The sequence below is a fragment of the Chaetodon auriga genome, chromosome 3 (assembly GCF_051107435.1).
Source record: "Chaetodon auriga isolate fChaAug3 chromosome 3, fChaAug3.hap1, whole genome shotgun sequence".
Classification (NCBI taxonomy): domain Eukaryota; kingdom Metazoa; phylum Chordata; class Actinopteri; order Chaetodontiformes; family Chaetodontidae; genus Chaetodon; species Chaetodon auriga.
The window spans coordinates 24,967,065-24,993,730 of NC_135076.1; the positions used below are offsets into that span (position 1 = coordinate 24,967,065).

A 26,666-nucleotide genomic window follows, 5' to 3' on the forward strand; every position below is an offset into this window, starting at 1 on the left:
TGTGTATTTTTACATCGCTTTATTCTGTGAATAATTTAATAATTTAATCATCATTAAAAACATGAATATGAAGCAGAACAGACACAAACACAGGGCTAAACGAACACCTGCTTTGCTACATGTGTGAGGTTTTAGTTGCTGAGAAGCTTGTTCTCCAAGCCGAATGCTAATTTTATCAGACTGTGTGACAGAGAGGACACTTTACATCCAGATGTGTAAGTGGAGTCAAAGAGAAGTCGGATATTTGCATTGAAAACAGACAACGTGTTTAAGTGTCATTGGCTTCAGTAAACATCCAAACATGATTTCACCCTGAGTGCCTCAGCCTGGACTGGCAACTACTGTGGCACTAATAAGGCCTCTCATGTCCAGACTCAAGACTTCAAGAGCTTCTAGAGGTTTCTGACTCACTCATCAGTGCCTTCATTTGTCTGTCTCTGTCGTTAGTCCCTGAAGCTCACACTTCTGAAAAGAGAAAGAAAAGTAAAAACAGTCATAGCTCATAAAGCTGCGATTCTCTAACGTCAGAAATGAAGAGCCAAACTCCTGGATGTAAAACATAAACCGAACATGACGAGGCTTCGCGTCCGCAGCCTCACCTGTCTGCTGACTTGTCAGCGGAGCGGTTGAGAGTTCGGAGGATGGAGCGTTCTGGGGAGACGGGATGAGAGCTGCTGGAGACGCTGAGAGGAGACGAACTCTGCAGGGACGAGAAGGACAGACCCTGTCTCCGCATCTCCTGAATGGCCCTTTCACTGAGGACAGAGACAACGAGACGAGGTCAAAATCTGCTGCCTGTACCTGAAACGTATTGACACTTTGAATACTGAGGCGGTTCCTCTAACAATTTTGATAATTAAGTTGTTGAAGTAATTTTTTTAAAAGCAAAAATGGCTCCAGCTTCTACCCTGAAACATTTGCAGGGTTTTTGGTCTCATATGATAGTAAACTGAATGTCTTTGGATTGTGGACTGACACACAAAACAATGTGAAGACATCAAGCTCAGATCAGACGAGTCCATAAAAATAACCATCAGTTAGTAAAGAGCTTTTTAGACAGATATTCTGAACCTTTTTCCTCAGATCAAGTTTCCAGCTCAAAGAGGACACTTTTTGCTGATTCAGAGTAAAGACGGACACTTTCAGTAATGTCTTTATGTCCTAATAATATGCTACTTCAATGATTAAAAGTTTGTTTTGCAGTCTATTAAAAAATGACTTAATATGGGAAAATACTCTGAGAACACTGCGAGTACAGTACTTCAGAAAACATTAAAGACAGTATTGATCCCTATTAATACCCAATGATGAGACAGACCAACAGTCCTTTAGCTCACCGTTCAAAGCGTTCAGTGGTCAGCTGTCTTTTCAGGACGTCCATCTCCGTCTGCAGCTGGGAGACTTTGCCGCGGAGCTGGGACACCTCCCTGACGTGCTCCGCGCTGTACGTGCACACGCAAACGAATCGTTATCAGTTTGACAAGAAAACCACTTGAGTCTAACAGTTCGAGCCGACGTGTTGAATCGGATTTGTTACGTTTTGCTGTCGGCCAGGGTCAGCCGATCGCGAAGGAGCTTCAGCTCAGACTCCCTCTCGCTGGCTGTCAGGTGGGTTTGGAACTCCTTCTGCCGATTGGTGGACAGCAGCGTCTCGAGGTTGCGGACGGTCAGCCTCTCGCTGGCCAGCTGTTTCTTCAGTAGCTCAGCCTCTGACCGAACGTCCTCCAGTTCTCCTGTGACCTAGAAAACATGCAGATGTATTTAAAGAAAGAATAAATAACTGCTGCTGCTCACCGTTCGGCAGAGTGAAGCCAAAGTGTGTTTGGGCCTCACCCTCTCGAGATCCATGCTCCTGGAGGTCAGCTGACGGGCAGCGAGCTCCTTGCCGGAGTCCAGTTTGACACAGAGCTCCCTGACAGATGCCAGATCTGAAACCAGAGCAGCTTTCTCCTCCTTTGCTTTGTGTAGCTCCTCCTCCAGTCGGGACATCCCACGAGCCAGCGAGGACACTTGGGCCTCGTACGCCTGCACGGCCTGCAAATGCTACGTAAACAACAGGGTGAAAGGTACGTTAATCACACGCTGGTGTAAAGACTAATGACTCTCAGTGTTTTGGTGTCATGCATAATCAGACATTATCACCAAATCCAGCATGTTTTTCTCCACAATGCGGAGCTGCGTACGCCTTCCCACGCCTCACCTGCTGGATTTCTCTCTCCTGGTGGCTGACAGTATCGCGGAGGTGTCTGCGCTCTGAGTCTGAAGACAGCAGCTCCAGGCGGATGGAGTTCGTGAGGCCTTCAGCCTGCTGCAGCTTCTGCTCCCGCTCCTCCACCTCAGAGTGGGCCATCCTGAACCGATCCAGCAGGTCCCTGTTCTCCTGCTCCTGCGGGTCAACACATAGCCGTCAGCTGGCAGACAGTGTGCAGGATGTCCAGAGCATCAGAATCGTCTGTCAGTATCTGTGATAGAGCTTTAACTTAAGCTTTCTCTTGCCTTTGTGGCCATCAGCTTCTCTATTCTGGACACTTCAGAGATGTAAGAGTGGACCCTCAGCTTCAGCTCGTCCTTCTCATGCAAAGCCTCCTCCATCTCCACATGCACAGCCTGCACAGACAGTGGAAACAGGAGGTGGTGTTACTTCTTTGTCATTTCCTTCACTTACACGACACAGAAGAAACGCCGTCTGACCAGTGACGGCTACGTTTACTACGCACTTGGTTCTCTCTGGTCATTGTCGTCAGGTCATCTTGCAGCCTCCTGTTCTCTCTGACTGTGATTTCTTTGTCTCTCCTGAGTGCAGCCAGCTCATCCTGACAGGCATCCAGCTGCCTCCTCAGGCTGCTTATCTCCCTCTCGCGGCTGTTTAACGCCCCCTGCAGCTGACTGCGAGGATTGCACATCAACATCACCATAAGAGAACAGTCACAGCAGCATATTAAGACGAATTCAGGATTTTTTGAGTATCAGTTTTGAGCTTTGGGAGCACAATACTCACGCTATTGAGTTGTCCATGTTTGTGACTGTAAGTCTTATGTCTTCAAGGGTCTTTTCCTGTAAATGTCAAAGAATTATTCCTCATTAATACTCTTTCAGCACAGCTCATCTTTCAGTTACAAAATAAGTGTATCTTAGTGTCTTTCCAGGTTAGAGCCATTTTAGTGCAAACCTCCCTCCTTCTGTTCCCCTGGACTGCAACAAAAATGGTGAATTTTGTTCTAAAAATACTTTAACTCTTGGGAATGACAACCTTTTTAGAGTCCTCCTCCTGGAGAACAACCAGCTGTTCAGTCTTGTGGTCCACCTCATCCTGCAGAGCGTCTTTCTCTCTGTCCAGAGCAGAGATGGACTTGTGGAGAACGGCCACTTCCTCTTTGTGCTTGGAGCCCTGCTGACTCAGCTCCCCTGTCAGACAAAACAAAAATCAAGCAAAGAGCCTCGCAGCCACAGAAAAACACACACTGATACACCAACTGAAACAGCAGCAGTCCGCAAAATCCACACAGATTCACCTATTCTCTCCTCCAGCCTCTCGATCTGCTCGTGAGCAGCATGCAGCTCATTCGTCTTCACAGACAGCCTGTGTTGGGTATCAGACAGGGACTGCTCCATCTGCTCCTGCAGCAGCCTACAGACAGACAGGGCAGGCTCAGCAGTGTAACTGGATACTGTAGATACACACAGTACACTTCATTTCACACTCATGTTATTCAGTTTCCAAATTCTTATCTGACATTTTCTTCCAAACAAACCTCAGAGCGTTAGACTCGGCCCTCTGCTGGGCGACCTCCTCGGCATTCTGGACCACAGCAGCAGAGCGAACCTTTAGCTCGTCCTCCACCGCCTCCCTGCTCTCCTTCAGCAGACACACCTGCGCCCGCAGCTCCAACCTCTCCCGCTCCAACTACACACCAAGACACACAATATGCCAGGTGAAGCAACACAAACCCGGTTAGGACCAACGTTACAGCACTGACCTGGTAAATGTGGCCTCAGACATGATGAGTGTTTTTCACAGGTCAAATGTCTGAACAGATTCTTTTAAATATCCAGCTGCTTACACTCTTAACGGCCTTTTCCAGAGCCCTCCTCTCCTCTGCTTGTCGGTCTGTGACAGCTGAAGTCTGAGCAACCTGCAAAAAGTTTGAATATTTCTGTACGTTAGGCTCAACACAATCCAAGTTATGAAACTAGTTTCCAATATCAATGTAGCATCTCAGCCTAGATGAACGATTTTTGTTATTATCAGTGAATCTGCAGATGTTTTAAAATAACCGATTAATCATTTAAAATGTCAAAAATACTGAAAATTGCACAGGTGATGTTTTCCAGTGCTTTGTTTGTCACACAAACAGTCTGAAACTGAAAGATATTCAGTTTGCTATAATGATCTCTGCAATTCAGCAAACACAGAGGGAATCATGGAAGCTGATAATAAAAATGGAATCAACTGTAAAACTTGTAATATTGTGGAAATTGCCAAACTGTAATTCATAAAAATCAGACACACGCACTCATGTATGAAGACGCCCTCTGAGAGAGAGGCAAGAGCTCATCACTTCCACAAACACATCGGCAGGCTTCACTCTGGGACTAACCTTCAGTCTCTCCGTCAGAGCGTCTCTTTCAGCGCTGATCTGCTGGATTTCGATTTCCGCCTGTTTGATCTCCTCCTTCAGCTTCAACAAGTCAGCTGACATATCCGAGCTACGGGCCAGCTTTAGGTCCTCTTGAGCCTAAGTGGAGGAAAAATGATGAAATAAGAAAATCCTCACTTCATGCTTCCTTTACATTCAAGAGTGTAAAACAAGTTTCTCCAGCTGTTTTAAAAACTCACTTGTTTGAGCAGCGTTCTGAAATGGTCTCTCTCAGCGCTGAGGGTTTTCACATTGTCCTGGATGTCCTCCATGTGCTTCTCGATGTCCAGCAGAGCAGCCTTCAGCTCGTCTCTTTCCTTTATCAAACGGAGCCGTTCTGTCTCCGTAGCACCTCCCTGAAAGTTTGAGGCCATTACATCATTTTTGCATCATTTTCATGAGGATGACCTGAAAATCTGTTGAACACAGTAACTGCTTTTTGTTTTTAACGGCCGTCTCTTACCCTCATTACTTTGGACAAAGGGCTCCTGCCCCGGCCTGGACTACGACTGGGGCTTAAATCCAGACCACCAGCCCCTCTGGCTCTTTTGTAGCACTCAGCCTGCTGGCGATAATAATCCCTCTCCTCTTCTAGACTCTTGACAAATGCGTCCAGACGCGATGGGGAGCGTTCCCTTCCACACACACCATATTTAGCCCGCATGGTCTCCAACTCCAGTACCAGGTCTTTGTCTGGGAAACAACAAGTCAGTAATACATTAATGTCCACAATCAAAAGCTGCTGTAAGAGCAGGTTTCAACCAAACTGCTGCTTACCAGCTGATATAATTTTCTCCATTTTGTCCTGCAGCCTGATTTTCTCCTCCTCCAGGAAATTCACCAGTCCCTCCATTTTCTCATTCTGCTCTTTGAGCTCCGCCAGCTGGTCTCTAAGACGGTCTTTTTCAAAGTCACCTTCAGACTGCTCCTGAATTCAATCATTTCCAACAGATTATGTAGTAACATCAGACAGACTTTTAATAAGGCGCAGCAGTTTATGTCCACAGGAGAATGTCTATAATATACAAAAATGAACTCGTATTCCAAGGAAATGTAATAAGAATGAGTGTTTACTGTGCATACCCTTCTTAATTTGGTGATAATATCCTCCAAGTCTTCGATGATTTTCTGTTGCCTTTGAATTTCTTTCTGTTGATGAAAAAGATTTCAGGTTTGCACTAATTCACAGTTTGATACCCAACACACTGCCTGTAAATGCACATTTTCATTTCATGCCTTCGTTCCTGTTTTCTCATATTCTCACTTTAGTTTCTTGCAGTTCCATGTCAGCAGTTTCCAACACGCGGTCCTTGTCCATCTCCAGCCGCTTGGCGAGGTCGTCTATGTGCGTCAGCTCTTCGCACAGCTCCAGGTTCTTTAAGGACAGATTGGCCACTTCGGTGGAGGCGTCCTTCTTCTTCTGCTGCAGTCCCTCTACCTTCTGCTCCAGCATCCTGTTAGTCTCCTGCAGGTACTCAATCTGTGTAACAAAGCAGCAGCTGACAGTCAACACACAGGAGGAGGGGTGCTAGCTGGCCATGGAGACCACTTTCCTCCCACAGGAACTGGGCTCAAGTGAACCTCTCTGTTGAAGGATCTCTGAGCAACACACGTTTCAGAAATATTCCATATGTATTCATACATCTTGTGCTTGCCTGAAGGTTAAGATGGGCAATCAGTTTCTCATTGCTGATGTTCTGAGCCTCGAGGGAAATTACATCGTGAGGTCGTCCTCCCTGAAGAGCATGATTGAGGCGCTCAATCTCTTTGTCTCTCTCCTGCACCTAAAAGAAGGAACATCTCGTCACTTCTGTAATAACATTTAACTTGTCATGGTACAAAATGCATCTAGTTAATTTATGTCTTACCTGGATGTTGATGTGCTTTATACATTCTTGAGCATTCTCAAGGTCTAGCTGGACCTTTATGATTTCTTCCTGTAGCTCCTGAATTCTAGAAATAAAAACCACAGTGAGCCAAACAGTCGCTGAAGCAAGAACGCAAATGCAAACATCTACGATCAACGCTTCAATCAACAGGTTAGAGTCTCTCTCAGTAATGCAGCTCGGGTGTCACAAAAGAAAACAAACCTTCCATCTGCCAGCTGCAGTAGATCAGCTACGTACGGATCATCAGGCTGCGACACAGGATAAGCTGATGTAGAGGAGGGAGGTATGAGCTCATCAATCTGCATCCTCTGACGTCTGAAAGGGATGCTGCGCTTCTTCCCACCTGCCAAGGTGTGGGTGAGAGGAAAGGAGGATCCAAATCTTCACTTATGATTAACATTTGCTCGAGTTGAAAATTGAACAAAGAATCAGTTTTGATGTGTTGTCACAGATCTCAGGTCAGAGCCCTGGCCTCACCTGGAGTTTGCACCACAGCTTGCATGTTCTTCTCCTGCAGCTGCTGGATGTGCTCAGCTTTAGCCTTGCTGTCCCTCTCCAAGCAGCGAACTTTGTGCACATACTGATTATTTAAGAATTTCAAGTCAGTTGTCTCGTGGTCCAGTTTTCTGACGCGGGCCTTGAGCTCTGAAACAAGACCACTGTGTCATCAGACCAGTTTTTGGTGAATGGGGATCAAGGATGTGTGGAAATGTTCCAACTGGTTACCAGTTTACCTCTGGTGACATGATCCTTCTCTTCCTTCAGTTTGAGGAGTTCTTGGTGCAGCTCGTTGTTCTCCCGGACCACCCGAGCGTTCTCTGCCCTGTACGGCTCCAGAAGAGCATCAAAGTTTCGGCTTTCTTTCTCGGTTTTCCCTGCTGACAGCTTGGCATTGCGCAGGCTCTCAGTTGTGTGGAGCAGGTCACTGTAACACAGAGGAAGATGTGTCTGAGCTGTATCTTATCAGCTGTAACTGACTGGCTGACAGCGAAGGATGAAGGAGAGCAGGTGCAGAGGAGCTACATGTATTACCTGAATAATTTCTCCACTAGTGGCAGTGACTCGATGCCCAGTGGCTGCCGGTAGCCCAGCTGATCCAGACGCTTCCTCAAATTGGCGAATTTCCTCTCTGCGGTCTTGCTCATGGCTCTGAAGTTACGATAACACAACAAAGCAACGGTTACATTAGATACTTACAATAATGGAAAACGTTGTTAAGACCTGTGCTGGGTTAAAAGGCTATCGAACAATGGCTAACTATCTGTTAAGCTTGCTAACCTACAGTTAGCTAGGTCCATAATATCGGCTAACGTTACGTAGCTAGCTTACACGCTAATAAGCCAATATTAGCATGATGCCCGGATAACTAATGAGCTACCATTAACTGTCAACTCACCTGCTTTTGGGACACAATAAGTCGCATTAGCTAGTTAGTCAGCATTGTTTGGCAGCCGTTAACCAGTTAGCTAGCTAGCGTTAAATCTCATGGAGTTTGCCTTCACTTAGCTTGTCTGGAGAGACGCTGCTTTCCTGACAGCTAACGTTAGCCTGACTAACGTCAACTTGGCGCTACATCAGCGACATTAATGTCTCCTTTGGATGACTGACTTGCACGAGACTCCCTGTGGCATTATATTTTGTTCTCCGTTAAAGTTGGATAATCAGTTACTGCCGAGTTAACATGTTTCGCGGTAAAGGGGTTTGAAAAGAGCGCCGATGAGCTCCGGTTTGGATTCGTCACCATGGAAGTGAGACTCCGTGGAACATCTGGGGAGGGCCGCGTGTTTTGTGAGCCGGCGTTGGCCGCACATAAGGCGGAGGGCGGTGTCATGTGCTTAGCGATAAAATAAGGCCTGAATGGGTCGGCAACTGCTAATTTATTATGTACATATGGCATAAAGAAATAACAAAAATATAACAAACAAGAGTATTTCGAGCAGAGTTGTTGAATCTCAAAGAACAGGCGCACACACACACAGGGCAGACATGTCTGCACCACAGTCCAATGTACAAATCCCTTTCATTAAAATACACAGACCCACAACAGAGGAAATGTTCATTGTCCATTAAACAGGGTAGTTTGTGAGTAGCAGTGTATCATCAGCCAGTGTGAGGCAGTAGTGAATTACTGTTGAAACGGTGCATAGCAACTACACTAATGAGACTGAGCAATGCTGGAGAAGTACTCCAGCATGTCCTGGATAGTAAACTCCATGGTGATTCCAGATCCGGGGTAGCATCTGCCGATCAAATCTTCAAAGTGCTTGTACTGACGGATGAACTCATCTTGCATGGAGTGCCACACCACCTGGTGGAGTAAAGCAGGAAGTTCAGTGAGGGGATGAGGAAATGTGACGCCACCGACCAGCTGAGCAGCTTCACCCCTTAAAACTTGGAATCTCTCACCTGTAGCAGACTTTCTTCTTCACACAGATGTTTGTCCACCTTCTTGTAAAGGTTGTCCAGTCCCTTTTTCACCTCTTTGCCAGGATACTCCTTGATAACTTTACGCAGCTCTTGTTTGTTGAAGGCCAGCTGGTAGCTCACCTCCTCCTCACGAACTCCCTGGGCAACACGTGCCTCGACTCCTTCAAAGAAATGCTGCAGGAGGGAGGTAACAGTTAACCTATGATGCATATCCTGCACATCCTGTTTACCACTGCTCATGTCCAGGAGCATGACAACATGTAATACATCTTACATTGAGTTTTTCTAGAGGTTGGCCCAGAGAGTTGATTACATAGGACTGCAGATGGTCCGTGTATTTGTGCTTGGCCTCTCGCCTCTCTGCGTCCAGGCAGGAGATCTTCAGACGTGACAGCGTGGAAAAGATGTGATGGAAATTCTCCATCATGACAACGTCCCGCGGCGTCTTCTGGCTTTCACTGGCTACCTTCTCCACTGAAAGGACAAATGATAATGAGAACCACACGAATCATCAAATGTCAATGCGTGGGAGCTTTTTTTGGCCACTGGACTCACCGTTCATGAAGACAGCCCTAATAAGTTTGACATAAGCTTTATCCAGGTCCCCTCTGCGCTCTGCGTTACGGAAGATTGTTTCAGCAAGCTCAGCAAACTCCTCAAACCCAGTCACAAAAGGCAGGATTCCAACTTTGCTTTTCTTAGAAATCTTCACTTCCTCCATCTGCCTGATCTGACCAGACTGTGAGGAAACGACAGGTTGTATTAATTCACGACATGTATGAGGCCTTCACTGCAAAGCACGAATGAAAAGTTCTCCTCGTCATTTGGCCTCTACTCACAATGCATTTGTCAAAGTTCCTCTTGACAGTGACCAGCACGTTTCCCAAAGTAGTGCTGAGGTAAGAGGCCGGGTCAACGTTCTCAGCTGTCCACACGTGGTGACTCATCTTCACCAGCATGTACAGAGAGTTGAAGCTGTCGATCTTGTCGCCCAGAGCGATGAGACTGTTGAGCTCCGTCTCGATGCTCTGGAAGATTTTATTCATCATCAGCCGCACCAAGTCTTTCCTTGAATCATGAAAAGAAGAGACAGAAAATTGAGGGGTAAAAAAACAAAAGTGGTGACAAGTGAAACAAGGAGAAGGGAGCGATTCGTAGAAAACATGAGTGTTTGTGGCAGTGGAGATGGGTTATATCTGCAGCAATGATCTGCAACTACTCACTCTGATGACAGGGAGTGTCTGTGTTCAGCCTGAGGAGGCATTCGCGACGGCGTGCCTCCATCTGACTCCTCCATTTCGGGCTGAGACGAGAAAAGAGGCACAAAACATGACAATTCCAGAAAAACGACTGATGCTGTGACTGAAAACATGCTTTCAGGCGAGAAAATGCTCCAATCCAATGCCACCACATGAGTGCAGCAACTAGTGTAAAGTGGAGTAATGCTGTTCTTTCTGATTAGAGATGTTCTGATACCTTTGGCTGATATTAAGCATGGTGCGTTAAAAAATAAAAATTAATAAAAAGTACTAAACTGCTGTATACGACCGACCCTGTGTGGATGTGAGGTGATTGCTATCATTGTACGGCCTGACTCAGGTTAAACATGAACAAATGCATACAGACAGTGAATGCCACACAACTTTCTTTTACTGTTTAGTTTGACAGTCAAACCTGCAAAACAACTACAGATCTGTCACCCAACAGATACACAAAGGACAAGTGTAACTTCTCTGATGTGTTTTAAGTTGCAGTTTAGGGATTTTGGCTACTCCTGCAGCAATAAATCTGTAGAGTTGGATACAGGTGTATGGGATGCTGCTGGGAAGTAGCAGGATCCTGTTTTGCTGCTAATAAATTCTGTGATATCGGATCAGTGCACAGACTCACATACTCACTGACACCAATCCAGAATTTTAGCCTTTATCTGAGACATTTCTGATACTGGTATCGATAACAGAACAACCCTACTTTGGATTTTAGCCATTTCCCATATCTGATCGGAGACTTACCTGAGCGAGAGGGGGTGTCACTGTCGGGTGCTGCTGCAGCTTAAAGAACTTGCTGATGAAGTCTTGTTCAGCGAGACACAGAGGCTCCAGCTCACTGAGGACCTGCTCAAATATCTGCAAAGAGACACCGTCCATTTAATCCCTCAGTGCAGAGCGACATGTGCACACACAGCTTTATTTCCATTTCACATTTAATGGTGCGGTTAAATCTTCGCCCTCTTTCGTCACCTTGTCAAACTTGGTCCTGTCGGCCACGTCCAGGTCGGAGGCGGACATGTTGCCCATGTCCAGCAGGGAGGAAGACTGGGAACGGCGGCTGTTGGAGCCCTGCACTGTCAGCTTGTTCAGGCTCGACGTAGAGCCTGTAAGCTTCCCAGAGCTGCCGTGAAGGCCTAACACAGCACGACAAACAGAGCAGGGTTCAACATCACGTCAAACTGCAGATATATGTGAGTCAATCAAGACACTATCCAAAAAACTGGACAGTTGAATGAGCAAACATAGCACAAATATCAATGGTTAGCTTTTTTTTAGGCATTCATCATAGAATCAGAATATGTCATGATGCATTCAGCTGTACTGTGAAGACAAACCAACCAGGTACATGGTGAGGTTGGCAGAGCTTAAAGTTGTATGTATCGGGATAGCAAAGGGCTTTGAGCAAAGGATTCCTCTTAGTGCGGCTTTGTAAGGCACAGTGGTAAGAAGCAGAGTGGGTCATTGATAGTGGAATGGCTCTATCCAAATGTCATACTTACTTTCGGTTTCCTGTTTGAGTGCACTCTCTTTCCGCGGAAGCGTGGCTGCAGCCAGTTAAAAAGGCAGGCATCAGAGACAGAGACAGGTTAGGCTTTACACATGCAGCATGAGAGGGGTGAGGCTAGATGTTAGATGTACGAGGTCACATATATGCCGACGTGCACTGCAGTGGCTTGGGTATGCTCGTAGCTCGGACAAACCTTTTGAAAACAAATAGTTTTCTTTTTTTTGTTGGTTTGTTTGTTTGTTTTCAGCAGGAAAAGCTAAAACAGGATGCAGGAAGCAGAGTTCTATAATTCTGCCAAAACCAAAGCTCAACCAAGACTCCTATCAAGATTTGAAATATTCAAAAGAGAGCTGAACATGTGAGGTCCTTGTAAGAGAAAAACAGATATCGTCAGAAGGTGGAACAAGAGGCAGCACTTTGGAAGCACACATTAGTTGGGAAAATATGTTTTTTGGTAACAGATGTGATGCAGAAAAGGCTGTAAAAGAACAAGGCCTTGTTTCCTTATTTATACATGAATATTCAACTAATATCTGAGTGATGGTACAAAACAAATACTGCACAAAATCAACTAGAGATGCTGTGAAACTCTCATTGCCTTTCAGTCAACTACATGTTACAAAAAAAGGGAGAAAAAGACACAAACAAATGCGACTAAAAAATCCCAATCACACATAATAACATGAACTGCAGAAGACAAACAGGCCTCCTGTCTGTGCTGTAACACGTCTGTGAATCAGAGCTCTTACCAAACTTGCCCTTGGCCTCCTTGGATGTACCCGCCATCTTTATCTTGGCTACCTCAAAGAAGTCTTTAATTTCTCGTTCATATAATCTGCTCATATAGTCAACATAAGTCTGAAAAAGGGAGATGACATTTGTTTAGATGTTTAGGTTCAAAACACCACGTGTGTCAAGTTTTCGGTCTTAAATGAATGACTCAACATTTTGAAACGACACTTGTTTGCTGAGAGTTAAGTGAGAAGATTGACACTGTTTGCATGCCTGCACGCTAAATATGAAGCTACAGCCACTGGAAAGTTAGCTTAGCTCTGCATAAAGATCAGGAACAGTGAAATGGAAGCCTGGCTGTCCAAAGGCTAGCTGAGCTCACCGTCTCCTGGCTCTGACCTCATACCTGAAATTATAATCCTGAAGATTTTCAAGAAACTAAATCACAAATTTGATTCCTTTTATGGTCATCTTTTTTTTTCAATAACCGGTCGATGTATTTACTCCACGATGTAGTAGTTTTAGTAGAAACATGGTGGTGCAACTTGGCTGACTGCACTGAAGAGGAACTGCTCCATCTGCAGATATAAAGGTCGCATTCTAAGGTAACGACCACACAACCATTCTTATTTTCAGGTGATCACATATAATGAAAACATGATTCTGATTATCATATTATATTTCTGACAATAGATCCTCCTAAATCTTTCTTACTGGACCTTTAAGGAGTGTTTGATGTATTATAAAAGTCTGGTGTCATCAAATCAACTAAGCCTGAAATCTTAGGGATTCTAACTTTAACAGACAGATGTAAGAGTGGCATCAATCTTCTCATAAAACTCAGGGCAAGAACGTGAGTGAATATATTTCTGATATTCCTGTAAGTATTCTGTGACAGCACTGACCCTGGACAGGCCCTCGTACTTCTCCCTGTGCGTGTTCTTCAGCCACTCCATGAGCTTGGCGTAGCGCAGCAGGTCCCTGTGGAGGGGGCTGTGTTTGGGCAGGGTCAGGTCAGCTGTGTGCTGCGACAGGGTGGAGCTCTGGTCATGGCCCTGAATGACAAGAGTGAGGGGCAAAATTAGCAATCTATTCAATAAAAGAGTCAGCATAGACAAACCTAACAGCAAGTCCCATTCCATCTTTCTGTACACACACAAACACTCAGTAAGTTTCCTCAAATCACCGGAACACCAGCTGTTTTCAAGGTAAACAACATACCGCTCAATTCAAAATTCCACCACTTCTTCAGCTCAACTTATTGACAAGCTAATTGAAAAGCACAACTCTTACTGTCATACTGATGCTCTCCTCACTTCCCCTCATTGTTATCTTGTTCAGAACCTATTGCTTGTAGATACAAGACATGCAGGCAGAGCAGACAGGCACAGGATTTTATGATGAGGCCTTTTGCAACAAAGCCAAGTTAGCACCCAAACCCAAGGAAGCCCTTAGCTGAGAGCAGACATTTGGTGAAGGAGGAGAAAGATGAGCGGTGCCTCTTCAGCTTTTGAGATCGGATGAGAGATGTAAGTAGTTAGAAACATATCCCATGCAATAAATGACAGGCTATGGGAGGCCTGAGGTCTCTGATGTAATGACATGTAAGTGGGAGCGAGGTGTGGGAGGTCGAACATTAGCAAAGAGGGAGCAAGTGGGGGTTGCTGTGAGGGTACTCACTGGAAGTGACAGACAGGAGGACCTATAGAACTGAGGGATGGTCATTTTGAAGTGACTGAAGTGGTTGAACTGACACAGAGACACAGAGCAGAGTGGGATGATTCAAAGTGAGCCACACAGAGAGTCAGGAAAAGGAGGGAAACAACGAGAAGGAAACAACAGTAGGAAGTTCAGGAAGAGAGTCCAGGCTAAACAGGAAGTCCACGAAGGGGGGAGAGGGAGAGAGCCTGGAAAAGAAGAGGGGAGAGTGCAGCCCTCCCTGAGAGCAGACTCATAACGGCAAGGTGTGAGACGACACCTCATGTGGTAAGTTAGCAAAATGTACTGAAAGTATCAAAAGTTTCATCTGCAGCATTTTACTGTTGACTCTGGTTGAGATGAAGTTTTATCTACTTTACAGATCTACTACTACTTTGTAGTTTGTTTCAGTGCTTCCCAACAAAGGGGTCGGGCCCCCTCCTAAGGATCACCAGATACAACTTTTTCACTTACTTCCCACCACTGTTTATAGATGTTTTTCTCTGTATTTGAAAAGGGACCAATGTGACCATCAGACAGTAAATCAGTCAAATATAGCCTGACAGGATATTCCTATGCAAGCTACCACCTGAAACTATAACTTATGCCTAGTCCACATGTGCACATGTATGTCAAAAGGCCCGCCTTTGCCATAGCAGGATTTGTAATGTAGGGTTTGGACTTCTAGTAGCCTACCAGAAACAGGCTGGCCATCATGGCTTTAGGCCTTGGGTTATATCTCCACCTGTTAGTATGGCAAGAGCTTCAATTGTGTTTTTGCCAAGGAGGAAAAACCCCCTTTTCAGAAATACCCGTGTACGTGTGGACTACGACTCAGAAAGCAGATTAACTCTATACCAAACGCTTTCAATCATATTCGTTTCCTTAATGATAGCGTGCCTGTTACCTGGTGCACAAACACATTGTTGAGGTGATTGGTGAGGCGGCGAGCGAAGGTGTCTCTCAGCTCAGCGAACAGGAGCTGCTGCTGTGTCACAGCCATCAGCTTGTCGTGGCCTATGGGAGGACAATAACAACACTTTGATCTGATTACTAATTTCAGGGAGGCGTTTACAGGGGAGGAAAAAACATCAGCTTTTATAAGCAATCAGAGTACTCATGTGTAAACTAACCTGGTCGAAGGGCCACGTTCATGCACTGCAGGAGAGCCTCAGAGGCATTGATGCAGGCCTCAATACCTTTAGGAGAGGTCAGGTCTCCCTCCTGCAAGGCTCTGATGTGTCCCTTTGACAGGTCCATGTAGTTCTACACAAGGAAAAACACATGTCAACCAAGTTAAATGTTTACATTTAGATGTTATTCTATTAGTAATGTTTAACTAATGAACCCTGTGGTTTCTCCCCGCTACAGTCATTATCAGGATACTCTTAAAACTGGCAGCATTAGCAAATTACATATTGTGACAAATCAATATATCGATAATCACAGAATTCAAATGTGCTCCTCACCACTAAGAATTGGATCTCATCCAGCAGTTTGCTGTTGTTGGTGTTGCTGATCTGGATGAGGCGGTTGCTCTGTGAGATCTGGTCCATCTGCTCTTTGACGCTCTGGAGCATCTCCTCATAGCTGCTCAGCTTTCCCTCGATGGTATCCACCTCACCCAGCGCCTCATCCAGCAGCTGCATCAGGATGTTGACCTGCTTCTCTGAAGCCATGATGGACTGGATATTGGCCTTGAAGTAGGAAATACAGAGGGGATTAATGTACTGCTATGTTTAAACCTTTTTTTCCCCCCAATCACTGAGCTCCACTCACCCCATCGAGAACCTGCAGCTCCCTGGAGAGCTGCTCTGCAAAAGCCTCAGCATTGGAGATGGCGTACTCGCACATCTCCATCATGCTCTCGATGTCCTGCTCTTCACGGGTGCTCAGCTCCTGGTAGTCGTCCAGGGCGTCCTCATCGCCCCCCGCAACACTCTGACTTTCACCACTCGGCACAGACTCTAGTCCCACAAACAAGAGATGGAAATGCACGTTGAAGATATGAGCACAAAGTTGAAGGCACATCCTGGTATCTTCCACCACATCAGGTCTTATACAACTCTTGTAAGAGCAGCTACAGACACAAACACAGTCGGTAAAGAGAATGGCAGATAAAACACGTTCCAAATAGATTAGAAATTGTACTCATTTACCACCAGTGACTCATTCTCTACCAGTGATGTAAAAAGTATACGTACAATCTGAAAAAGCTATTGTAGCTAATTGTACTATATTTATTTTGGCTGATATAAAAGTCTGACAGACCTTTCTAAATGAAATTGAAGTACAACAACTGCCCATTAATCTGCTTTAGTACAATGAGAAACAACATAAGCTCACTGTCAAATTAGATGCAGAGTACTTCAATGAACACGTCAGTAAATAATCCTATGAATTAAGGTGGAATGGACAAGTAAAAAAGCTAAACGTGAGGTAAAAACATGACCTAAATGTGTGTTATGATGAAAAAAATGAATCATGCCCATCATCCGTATTTAGTGCCACATAATTCAAACAGAAGGGGCTCAGAGGAGGTGAGAGTCTCTAATGAGAATGGTAGTTTGAGGTCATGAGATAACAATGGAGAGGAGTGAGGAGGGGGGGAAGTTAAGTCCTACCAACCTTCCGCTTTAGGAAGTTCTGGCCAGAGAAAGTTTAAGAGAGAAAAGTGAGAATAAAGAAGAATTTAACACAGAAAGCCATAGCACAAACCAAGATGCAAAGAGGAGGCTGAATACTTCTTTTAAACGTGCTATTAATTAATAAAATAAACCAAAACTCTCACTTCTGGACTAAATCAGAACACCTCAAACATGACCAAAACACACTCGGGTCAACACTTATTGGTTTAAGAGAAAGAGACAGGCCTTTAAATAAATATAATCAAATCATGAAAAGAGGCATGCGCTCACAGGGGTGGCTACAGTGACAATAGAGCGTTTCCACACCTTCCAGCAGCTGAGAACTGACATTCACAAACTCCACCTTCTTCCTCAGGTAACGCTGGTTCAGCTTCCAAATGCAGGAGATGAAGGAGTTTTTCTCAGCGGTGCTGCTGGCCACCCACCGGTACACCTTCTCAAAGTGAAGGTCAAATTCAGGATTTTCCTAAACCATGACGGAAAGGGAGAATATATGAGGGCTGAATGATGGAGGGAAGAGACAGAAGGAGGTTATGGGAGAAAAAATAAGTTCTCTGACCTTGCTTGCATCTTTGGCATCCACTTCGGTCAGATCTCGCAGCTCCCAGGTCTGCTGCCGTTTGTAAAAGTCCCCTTTGTCAGATTTCTTCACCTTAACCACTTTGACCTGGACGGGCCTCTCCGTAGTGACTGAAAGACAAAAACACACCACTTTAGACATTTACTTTATCATCAATATTTGTCTACGGCTGTTTCTGCCGCCATAACGCACTTACCTGTGGCGCACAAGAAGCAGTTCTTCTTTTTCTTTCCTGCCTTACAGACGTTCACGATGCCGAGAAGGCGCTCATCGTTGGGTGTGAAGATGTCCCTCTGGAGAGCATGCTTGATGGCTGTCATGGTGGATGCTGTCATACAGAACAAAGCAGGTACTTATTACTAAGACACACGCCCATTGTACATTTAGAAATACAAGGCACCAAGTTTGATTTACAAAGCATTCAGCCACCAAAGCGATTCAACGACAAAACATACATATTACACTGTCATTTTAGGAGCATGAGCTTATATCAACCTAACATTGACTTAATTACATTTACATAAATTACAACATTGATCTTTGGTTTGTGATTCTGCTCATTTCAAGTTGGAACACACTTATCGCGTGCAAAGACGCGTTTTATGTCTTTTAGCATTTCACACAGGCAACTAGCTAGCTAACACAGCATCAGAGGCAGTTAACGTTAACTCCACAGAAGTGATCGGACAACGCCACAAGAATAAGTTGAAACACATTTTTAAAGACAGATGCCGGTGTTGGCTACCGCTACACCGGGCTAACAGTCAAGAAGCTCGCAGAGGCCTTTCCTAAAACTAATGTAGCTGCTGTCCTCTGTGTAACGTTCCTGCTAGCTTGAGAGAGCCGCTACTGTTAGCATTAGCTCCGCTAGCTTCACGGAACACGCAAAGAGGTTTACTCCATCAAAAACACCTAAACCACTGTGAATTTTTAAATGAAATGCACCCGAACTGTATTTTTACAGAGGTATACATCACAAACAGCCACTACCTTGTTTAATCAGCCCACCAGTCCTTCACAAAGCACCGCCCTCTCACTTCCTGGTTCGCAGACACAGCTGTCATGTGACAGCGTCGATGTCAACATCCGCATCCACCCTGATCCACCCACAGAGGAGGCGGTGCTGCGGCACCCAGTTTCCTCAGCTCTCGTCGTAAAAATTAGAATTATTCACACGAAATCACAATCTAGTTTTAGGAGTAAGTCGTACTTACTTTGTACATAATATTTGTAATTAAATAATCATACAGCCAGTCTGCGGCTCGTAGTATTCTAGGATAGACATTCCTTATAATATAATTATTCTAAAAGATCCAAATTATGTGTATACCCAGAGGAAATAACATCCACAGCAATAATAATAATAATAATAATAATAATAATAATAATAATAATAATAATACATACATACATACATACATACATACATACATACATACAATCGCGCTTCAAAGAACATTTGTGTAATATACAAACTAACAATCAATATGTAATCACTACAAAAACTAATTTCTCAAAAACATCACCAGCAGAGTTTATTTACATATTTACAATGTTATTACAAATGTTATAAATTCTGGATATATTGTGCAAATGTTGCAGGTGCCAGGGCTTCATACAATATGGTATGTAAAGTAGGAAAATTACATTTATTGTCGAATAAGATTCATGAAAAACATGTTTTTTGGACAGAAACATTTTCTTTGGAGGATCCTTATTAGAGCCTCTAACGTGTGCCATTTGAACGTTTGTCTTCAAATGCCATGTTGTGTATACATGTTCTTCTTAAAACACCAGGTGGCGTTGTTAATCCACATATTAAGTGCTTGTATGTTGTGTTCTTACACTGAGTTTATGTTTGTCAGTATGGCAGCTTATTCATGTTTTCTGAAACAATAAAAGTGACATGCCGTCTATAACAAGACTCCACTGGGGGCGTTGAGACTGAACGCCAACAAAGTCAACACAGTGAGTCAGACTTGATGGAAAAGAACGTCACACATTAACAAGTGATCTGCAGACAATGCCTTGAGGCGCACTTTCTGTGTTATTGTGCAGAGACAACGCTGGATTTCCCAGCTGGTGAATGTGACATGTGCTGTCATCAGCAGTTAAATTCATGGTTTGTTGCTGCCTGTGATGGAAGCCTCCAAACATGACACCACGCTGGAAATATTCCAAAACATATTCAAAATATACGACCCATGTGCTCATATCTCCATTTTCACCAGTCGTCATGCAACATAAACAGTGTTTTATGCGTCCAGGTTCCAGCAGCAATAATATAATGAAATCGTCTTTAGAGAATTAATATCACAGATATTATTCAGGCAAAGAACACGGTATCACTGTGGGGTGTACAATCATATTGCAGGTCTCTGTGGCGTCTTTGAGCGCGCTGCTGTCATGCTGTCATCACGAACGTCCCTGGACATCACTGCAGTTCCTCCAGTACTGAGAAGAGCTGTACATTTTATGACTATTGCTCATATATATTGAGCTCTGTCCTCCTACACAGTATTTGTCAATCACTTTAATATGGAAATAAACACTACAGTATTATATTTTACCGTCAGTCCAGCCAGTACAGGTCTTTTTGAATGGCCATTTAAATAGATTACAATGGACGTTTACAGACCTTTAAAATGGATATGGATGGATATTTACTGCAGGATTTGGACATGAAAATCGGAAAACTTTAAAAACTCCCATCACACGCTGCAGGCAATACACAGAAAAATCTAATTTTATCATCAAGAGGCACAAAATGGGACTGATGTTTATTCTGTTAAACGCACGTGTGTGAAATGTTAACCCTAAATAATCACATGAGCCTTCACTTCATGAAGGCACCTTTATGAAACACTTCTTTCTCCATGTTATTTAATTCAAACATGATTTAATATTTCTTTCGTTTGAGTCATTACGTCTGTAAAAATAACATAGTTTTTCATCCCAATGTGTGTAATATACATCTAAATCCCATGCACACATATTACAAAACAGACACACACACACACACACACACACACACACACACACACACACACACACACACCCATTATCTTTCTTCATTTCTGTTTTGCCACATGTTGTGCTTTCCTGTAGTCATGATTCACCCACTGTTTCTGCTATTCTGGCACTTACTGTCTATATATTTTGTGAATGTCAAAGGTCTGAAGGCAGTGCTGATGTTCCTACAACAGACACACAAAAACAATAACTTCCACCATGTTAGACTGGAATAACTGCAGAAAACCCTCTTTGTAAAGTGTGGATGAAACGTTAAGATAGTTTCACTTTCTGGACTCTGCAGGTGAGAGGTGTTTCCACCAAGTGAACTTCTTATGTCAGGAGGGCACCGTGCCGACGAGGGAGCCCCGGTGACATGCACGGCGGACGACATGCAGATGTGACTAACGAACAAAAGGGCTTTTCACGCTGCGTCAGGGGAAGGTGATTACATCTGTGTAATCTACATTTGACATTCACACTGCTGATTAAAGGCTAATAGCATTTTCTATGTCTGTTTGGAATCAGAAACGTTTGAGTTGCTATCTGGATGGCATTTAGCGCAGCCCTTTAATCACTTGAAGAAGGCATCATGTGTTGTTTTAGATCCGTATTTGTTGAATTGCCATCGTGCCAAAAATAAACACAGAACATATCTGCACATGCACATCATGAGATCCGAGCGTAGCTTCTGAGAATGACTTGCTGTCGAGGTCATATCTTTTACAGCCTTGACTCCCATCATGATGGATGAGGTTTTCACTGTTAAATCCTGGAAGAAGCACACAGTGGTGACACCTGAGCGCATCAGTTCGAACACAGTAGGAGAAGCACAGTGTTGGGCATCTGTATGAAAGCCGTGGCCTCACTTTGGTAACCCCATCCCAAGGTGAGGTCTTCGCTCATCGCTGCCAAATTACGCACAGAGAAGAACACGCTGGTCTTCCAAACTGAAGTAAGCATGAGAGCTGCTATTACATGAGCAACGCTCCGTGTAAAGCTCTTTGCTTGTTAGGAGGGTCGGTCATATGTGCGATTTTGTTTTAAAGTAATCATGTAATTTAAAGTGTGCGTGTGTGTGTGTGTGTGTGTGCTTTTGCAAGAGCGCTCTCCTGGTTGTTTGTGTGGGTTTAGGGTTAGGTGAGGGGTTGAGAGAGAGGGCGTGTGTGTGATGAAGTAAACAGGGAGGATTACTATGAATGAATGTGAAGACAAAAATGGCTTCAAATGCTGATGGCAAAGTAAAAAAGACAGATGAATGAAAGAAATGAAAGAAAAGAAAGCACCATTAGTGTCACTGGATTCAGGTGGTGATTAGAGAAAGTATGAGGAGACGGCTCCTTCATCAGCATCATCTCCTTACTAACATTTAATTTATCTTTAACAGAGAACTTTTTTTTTTTTATCTTGCTCTGGACTTTAACATTTATGTTTCAGCCTGTTAACCTGTACTCTTTTCATCATGTGTTCACAGTCTTGGTCATCATCAACTGATCAACTGACCACTTAATTTCACACTTTCTGTACCAGTTACTTGTTGTCCTGCTGAATCTCTTCATCGCCACCACGCTTCCTCTATTCCTCACTGAAAACATGTAGTTATGGACAGACAACAATGAAAAGTGACCCTGGTAATTATTGATGCAGGGTATTTACATCATGGGGTCAACTTAAGGCTGATGTGTAACTTCCCCATTAGGCTGCAACCAAAACAATTGTCATTGGCGCATCTAATGTCAGCTTACATAAGAAGTAAAGCGTAGAAAATGGCAGTTTGCCATTCTAGGGGCAGATTAATTGACAGAGTGTTTCCAGTCTTTATGCTGAGCTAAACTAATCAGCAGCTGGCCTGCTGGCTTCATATTTAATGGGCAGATGCCGGAGCGATATCAGTCCTCTCATCGAACTCTCAGCTAGAAAGAAAATAAGCATATTTCCCGAAATGATGAAGATTTTCATTAATGCAGGATGTATCGCGTATTCCGTGGGTCTGAAACATGCTCTTTTATGGTCCAGCTAATTTGAGAGCATAGACATGAATGTGTGATGTCGCTGTGACTTCTGATCCACCCAGCAACGGAAATTCACGGTACACATTCCATGAATTCAGGCATTAACTCAGCAGAGCTCTGCACCAGTTAAACAGTGTATGTTTTGTAATCTTATAAAGTGTTAAAACTAAAAAGATAAGTTCTATATTCTTTGCCTATCAATGCTGTAGATACTATTATAGAAAGAAGTTCATTTGTGGAGGGTCTCAGAGGAAGTGTGATCAATGTCGTTGAAGTACAAACAGAGTAAACAAGGATGAAATGAAAGGATGTTTGTGAAACAGTGTACATTTCACATTCATCATAGTGAGGGGAACAGGATTGCTTATTGCGTGCTTACATTCATTTAGCATGGCGCCGCCTCAACAGGAAATTGTGAATGTGCTGGGACAGAATGTGATACCCAGCGATATGATAAAACGTGATACTTACAGTGAAACATGATATGTCAAAACGGCACGACAACATAAGACAAAGTGGATTTTTGTTACTCGGCAGAATCGGTATAAGTGGCACGTTATGAGTTGGAGAATTAAAACAGATTCTTCAGTGAAAATGATTCATCCATTCATTTTTAGGTTCCTCAGTAATTCAGCAGTCAAAGTTAATAATCCCTCATTATTAAGATGCAATATTAAACCACACAGTTCTGGTTTAATTTGCAACCAAATGTGTGTGGGATGGTATTAACACACCACAGAATATTCTGAGATAATCAGAAGAGAATATTTTCAAATTTATATTTCCAGCATTTTTCGATTTGCACAATCATATCTGCAACAGATGTTTATGAGTTTTTTGACTTTTGGTTGTTTGAACTTTACTTAAGTCAGAGTCACAGGATCACGTTAGTCTTTAGCCAAGGCAGCAGCTTCCGTTTCATGCAGAAGATGGAAACAACATTAAAAAAAGAAAGCGTTTATGGCAGCTGTTGTTTTTTATGATTCCTACAATTTGGAAATTCAATAAACTCAGAGGCTTGTCATAGTTTATAAGGTTAAGTAATGGTCTTGTAGGAGGATGTGACTTGTTAATAAGTTACTCTCCCTGCTCATTTTCCTCTTGTTTCCAATCATGAACATCAGTCAAAGCAGGCAGATAAACATCCTCTGTGTGAGAGATGGATGCGTTTTGATGGGTCTGATTCTGTACTTCAGTCCATGACTCCGGGCCCAGAGCTTAAAGCTAAAGTTTGACAGAAATACGCTTCTTTCCTTTCTGATGGAGACTTTAATGAGAATTTTGAAACACATCTGTCAGTTAGATATAAGGCTGCCACCAGCAGCCTGTTAGCTTAGCTTAGCTTAGCTTAGCAAAATGACTGGAAGCAGGGGGAAACAGCTAGCCTGGCAGTACAACCTCCTTGTGAAATGATCTTTTTTTTTCCATTTATGTTTTTGTACAGAATAAAAAAGAGATAAAACATCACCAATTAGTGCCTTCAGAGGTGCATGTACTGTATGTGTTGTTACCTTCAGACAAAGCCTGGCTAGCTATTTCCTCCTGTTTCCAGTCTTTATGCTAACACAGGCTAGGCGGCTGTTATATTTAGCCAATATGGGAGTTGTATTAATTCCTAATCTAACACTCTGGTAGACAGCAAATTAGTGTATATGGACATAAGTAAAGAATTTTAGAAAATTCATCAAATTTGCCATGAAGCAACAAGCTTGTCTATGTGTAAATCTTAGAAATACTGGAGCAAATTGAACCTCGGAGTCCTTGAAGGGAGGTGAGTAAGACCACAATAAAGACTGTAATCTGTGTTGTGGCCTCAAGGTGTGACAGCAACCTTCCCTCAATACCTTCGGGGTTTCCCCTCAAACAAACCAATTAGACATGCAAATGCCAGTCAACTCCATAATGAAAGAAAACTCCTTAAAGGTCACAACATTTCAGGACTTCTCCAGAGCTTTCAGGAGACAGGCGGCACATCAGGCGTCGTTACTGAAGCAGCGGTGAAGTAACAAACTGTCTCATTTGAGCTCAAGCCTTAAGAATGAATACTCCTGTGACAAAGCTGCAAATATCACCCACTGACCTCCATTGATTGAAGAGGCCAGAGAGATCAGTGTAGGAGGATGTCATGGGTGGAGATGAGTGTGATGACTCCATGGAACTGCTCAATTTCCAGTGTACGCCATTTATTGCCACTCATGCTCTCTAACTTAAAGTCACATCAGATTTCAAAAGACAGAGCTGTGGAAGGTCAAGACTGTTGTTTCGGTCGTCTGTCAAGTTTGTCTTGTTTTCAGTCTTATAAATAAGATTCCCTTTGTAATCTTCGCCTTCCTGACAAGTACTGAAGGAGATGAATCGAGGTATTATGTTTTCAAAAAGATGTGTTTGTGCATGTAAGTGGCAAAAGTGCTAATCCAGGGCTGCAATGCAAATGAAGTTCAAAATCCATATGGAACATGTGCACGAATCCAGTAAATCCTCAAAATCCTCCTCGCCTCTCATCCTGCCTGCCTCAGTTGTTCCACTTCTTCTTTTCATTACACTGTAATAAAACGTAACAACAATAAAGCCAATTACAGCCCAAGAGAACCCACCTTCCTTGGCAATATTAATTCATCTTAAATTCATCGTGGGCTCTGCTGAAGCAAACAGGACATGGTTGTTTTTTCAATATGTCGTCTGGTTCATTCTAACGGATCAAAATGAGTTACGGTTGTGCGGCTTCACACAAAGACCGACACATTACCTGAGTTTCATGAAAAAGGTAATTTAGTAATGATCCATAATGAGTCTCTCAAATAATGAAGAGGATTCATTCAGTAAATTCATGTAACAGTGTGAATGCATGAAAAATTGTACAAAAGTTGAAAACAAAGACATTTTACACTTATTATTCCATGTACTCATGGTGTGGGCTATCATGAGAGCACGATTCCTGCTTTAAAATAAATACAAGGCTTCACAAATTCGGTCACGTTAACTACGTCATGGCTGTCGACGTAGTAAGCTGAGTTGTTGCCTCTGCTGTTAGGTGTGTCACAGTAACACCATTAAGACCATTATTGGATGCTCATTTTGCAGGAAAAGCTTCTTACGCATAAAACCAACATGCCACTGTGGTGGATGAAAGTGAGGTTTGTAATGTGGTTTTGAATAATAAGTTGTCATAAATCTGATAATGCAAAAATCAGCTCCAAATGGTATGTTTGTCTCTTAAACACCACACCGCATTACAGCTCGCCGCTGATGGTCACAATGTGACTCAAGCGTGAAATAACATTTTCCAATAACGCAGGTGAGATGTGAGAAGAAGGTGCTATACAGAAATGTTTTCTTAATGACCGCAGGAAAATGAAATACAGAGAAGAAGCGCAGTCCTCACGTAGTGAGATAATGGATAAAGCACTGATCGGTTTCTGATCTGCTGTCATGTTACGATCCGTCCAACCTTCAGAGTCGTCTACAGGCCTGCTTACTGTCACTGAGTGAGAACCAAACATAGAGAATATCTTGCACTGAAATTCTTCATTCTGTTTTATTCACTTTTAGCATATTTTGAATCGTAAACTCATCCTAAAATCCCATTTTTCTGTGTCTTACTTTCACTTCTTGTCTTAATGCCTTTTTATGTCTTACATAAAGCACTTTGAATTACCATACTGTGCCATACAAATAAGCTTGCATTGGCTTAAAGTAGGCACTAATGGACACAAGGACACAATCTAAAAGTGTGGCGTTAACTGGTAATCATGGAGGACATCTTAATCAGTGTGAAGAAAAGTTGACTGAGAAACTTTGTTTGCTGGAGGTCATATTTTGTGTAAGGTTGCTGTCCTCACATTCACTGGCCATCACAGCATCAGCAGAAAAACAGAGCCATGGTACATTGCAGAATGATAAAAATGATTTTAGAGTGTGCACGTGGCTGTGCCAACATGGCCTTACGAGATAAGTATAGCTGCCTTCCTCACATTAAGCTGTTGAAAAATTGGCCGACTGAGTACAGTCTGGTGGAATTTTCCTCAAAGAAATGGCCTCAAATTACACCTATGCACTACAATATAATGCAAGCCAACACAACAAACCACAGCTCTCTCACGCACAAACTGCCCAGTGTAACCTTCACAACAGTAATCCATAGAGGCGTTCTGTTCTGCTCAGCCGAGAAGTGCCACATGAGTGACTGGCGTTTGAAGAAAAACACGTTTATAACATCGTTTGATAATTGTCTGATAGTCACCAGGTGTTCTCCA

At 43.4% G+C, this 26,666-nt stretch overlaps 2 protein-coding genes across 8 annotated transcripts; both read right to left on the reverse strand.

Moving 5' to 3' along the window:
- Nucleotides 1-4: 4 nt before the first annotated feature.
- On the reverse strand, nucleotides 5-8,287 carry cep135 (centrosomal protein 135). The gene is made up of 26 exons (XM_076726399.1): nucleotides 7,923-8,287; nucleotides 7,559-7,675; nucleotides 7,261-7,451; nucleotides 7,004-7,171; nucleotides 6,728-6,869; nucleotides 6,506-6,590; nucleotides 6,293-6,421; nucleotides 5,902-6,117; nucleotides 5,721-5,786; nucleotides 5,415-5,565; nucleotides 5,101-5,330; nucleotides 4,838-4,993; nucleotides 4,599-4,736; nucleotides 4,062-4,133; nucleotides 3,753-3,904; nucleotides 3,513-3,628; nucleotides 3,251-3,405; nucleotides 2,999-3,054; nucleotides 2,718-2,886; nucleotides 2,497-2,607; nucleotides 2,201-2,386; nucleotides 1,834-2,043; nucleotides 1,538-1,740; nucleotides 1,338-1,442; nucleotides 600-755; nucleotides 5-465 (listed from the first exon to the last, which is right to left on the reverse strand). Exons 2-26 carry the CDS (start codon nucleotides 7,669-7,671, stop codon nucleotides 444-446), a joined length of 3,498 nt encoding a protein of 1,165 aa, XP_076582514.1. The 5' UTR covers nucleotides 7,672-7,675; nucleotides 7,923-8,287; the 3' UTR covers nucleotides 5-443.
- Nucleotides 8,288-8,384: 97 nt separating this feature from the next.
- exoc1 (exocyst complex component 1) lies at nucleotides 8,385-18,448 on the reverse strand. Of its 7 annotated transcripts, XM_076726400.1 has the most exons (21): nucleotides 18,380-18,448; nucleotides 17,586-17,717; nucleotides 17,369-17,499; nucleotides 17,116-17,275; nucleotides 16,790-16,807; nucleotides 15,941-16,128; nucleotides 15,631-15,858; nucleotides 15,295-15,427; nucleotides 15,069-15,178; nucleotides 14,144-14,212; nucleotides 13,369-13,518; nucleotides 12,481-12,589; nucleotides 11,724-11,768; nucleotides 11,194-11,357; nucleotides 10,966-11,079; nucleotides 10,177-10,256; nucleotides 9,793-10,021; nucleotides 9,509-9,692; nucleotides 9,228-9,427; nucleotides 8,933-9,127; nucleotides 8,385-8,834 (listed from the first exon to the last, which is right to left on the reverse strand). In XM_076726400.1, exons 2-21 carry the CDS (start codon nucleotides 17,707-17,709, stop codon nucleotides 8,682-8,684), a joined length of 2,784 nt encoding a protein of 927 aa, XP_076582515.1. In that variant the 5' UTR covers nucleotides 17,710-17,717; nucleotides 18,380-18,448; the 3' UTR covers nucleotides 8,385-8,681. The 7 variants fall into 7 exon arrangements, with proteins under 7 accessions (XP_076582515.1, XP_076582518.1, XP_076582517.1 ...); XM_076726403.1 differs by lacking the exon at nucleotides 14,144-14,212; XM_076726402.1 differs by lacking the exon at nucleotides 11,724-11,768.
- Between the last annotated feature and the right edge of the window lie 8,218 nt (nucleotides 18,449-26,666).

Bases quoted from the DNA above. Each gene is read 5' to 3' on its own strand.
- cep135 (XM_076726399.1), bottom strand. From the start codon at position 7,671: ATGAGCAAGACCGCAGAGAGGAAATTCGCCAATTTGAGGAAGCGTCTG. The intron at 7,452-7,558 runs GTAATACATGTA...TCTGTGTTACAG, and splicing joins CTAGTGGAGAAATTATTCAG to TGACCTGCTCCACACAACTG. The intron at 6,591-6,727 runs GTTTGTTTTCTT...TTTTATTTCTAG, and splicing joins CTGCAGCTGGCAGATGGAAG to AATTCAGGAGCTACAGGAAG.
- exoc1 (XM_076726400.1), bottom strand. From the start codon at position 17,709: ATGACAGCCATCAAGCATGCTCTCCAGAGGGACATCTTCACACCCAAC. The intron at 11,769-12,480 runs GTAAGAGCTCTG...AACTGGCTGCAG, and splicing joins GGAGGCCAAGGGCAAGTTTG to CCACGCTTCCGCGGAAAGAG. The intron at 9,428-9,508 runs GTGAGTCCAGTG...TTGTCCTTTCAG, and splicing joins TAGGGCTGTCTTCATGAACG to TGGAGAAGGTAGCCAGTGAA.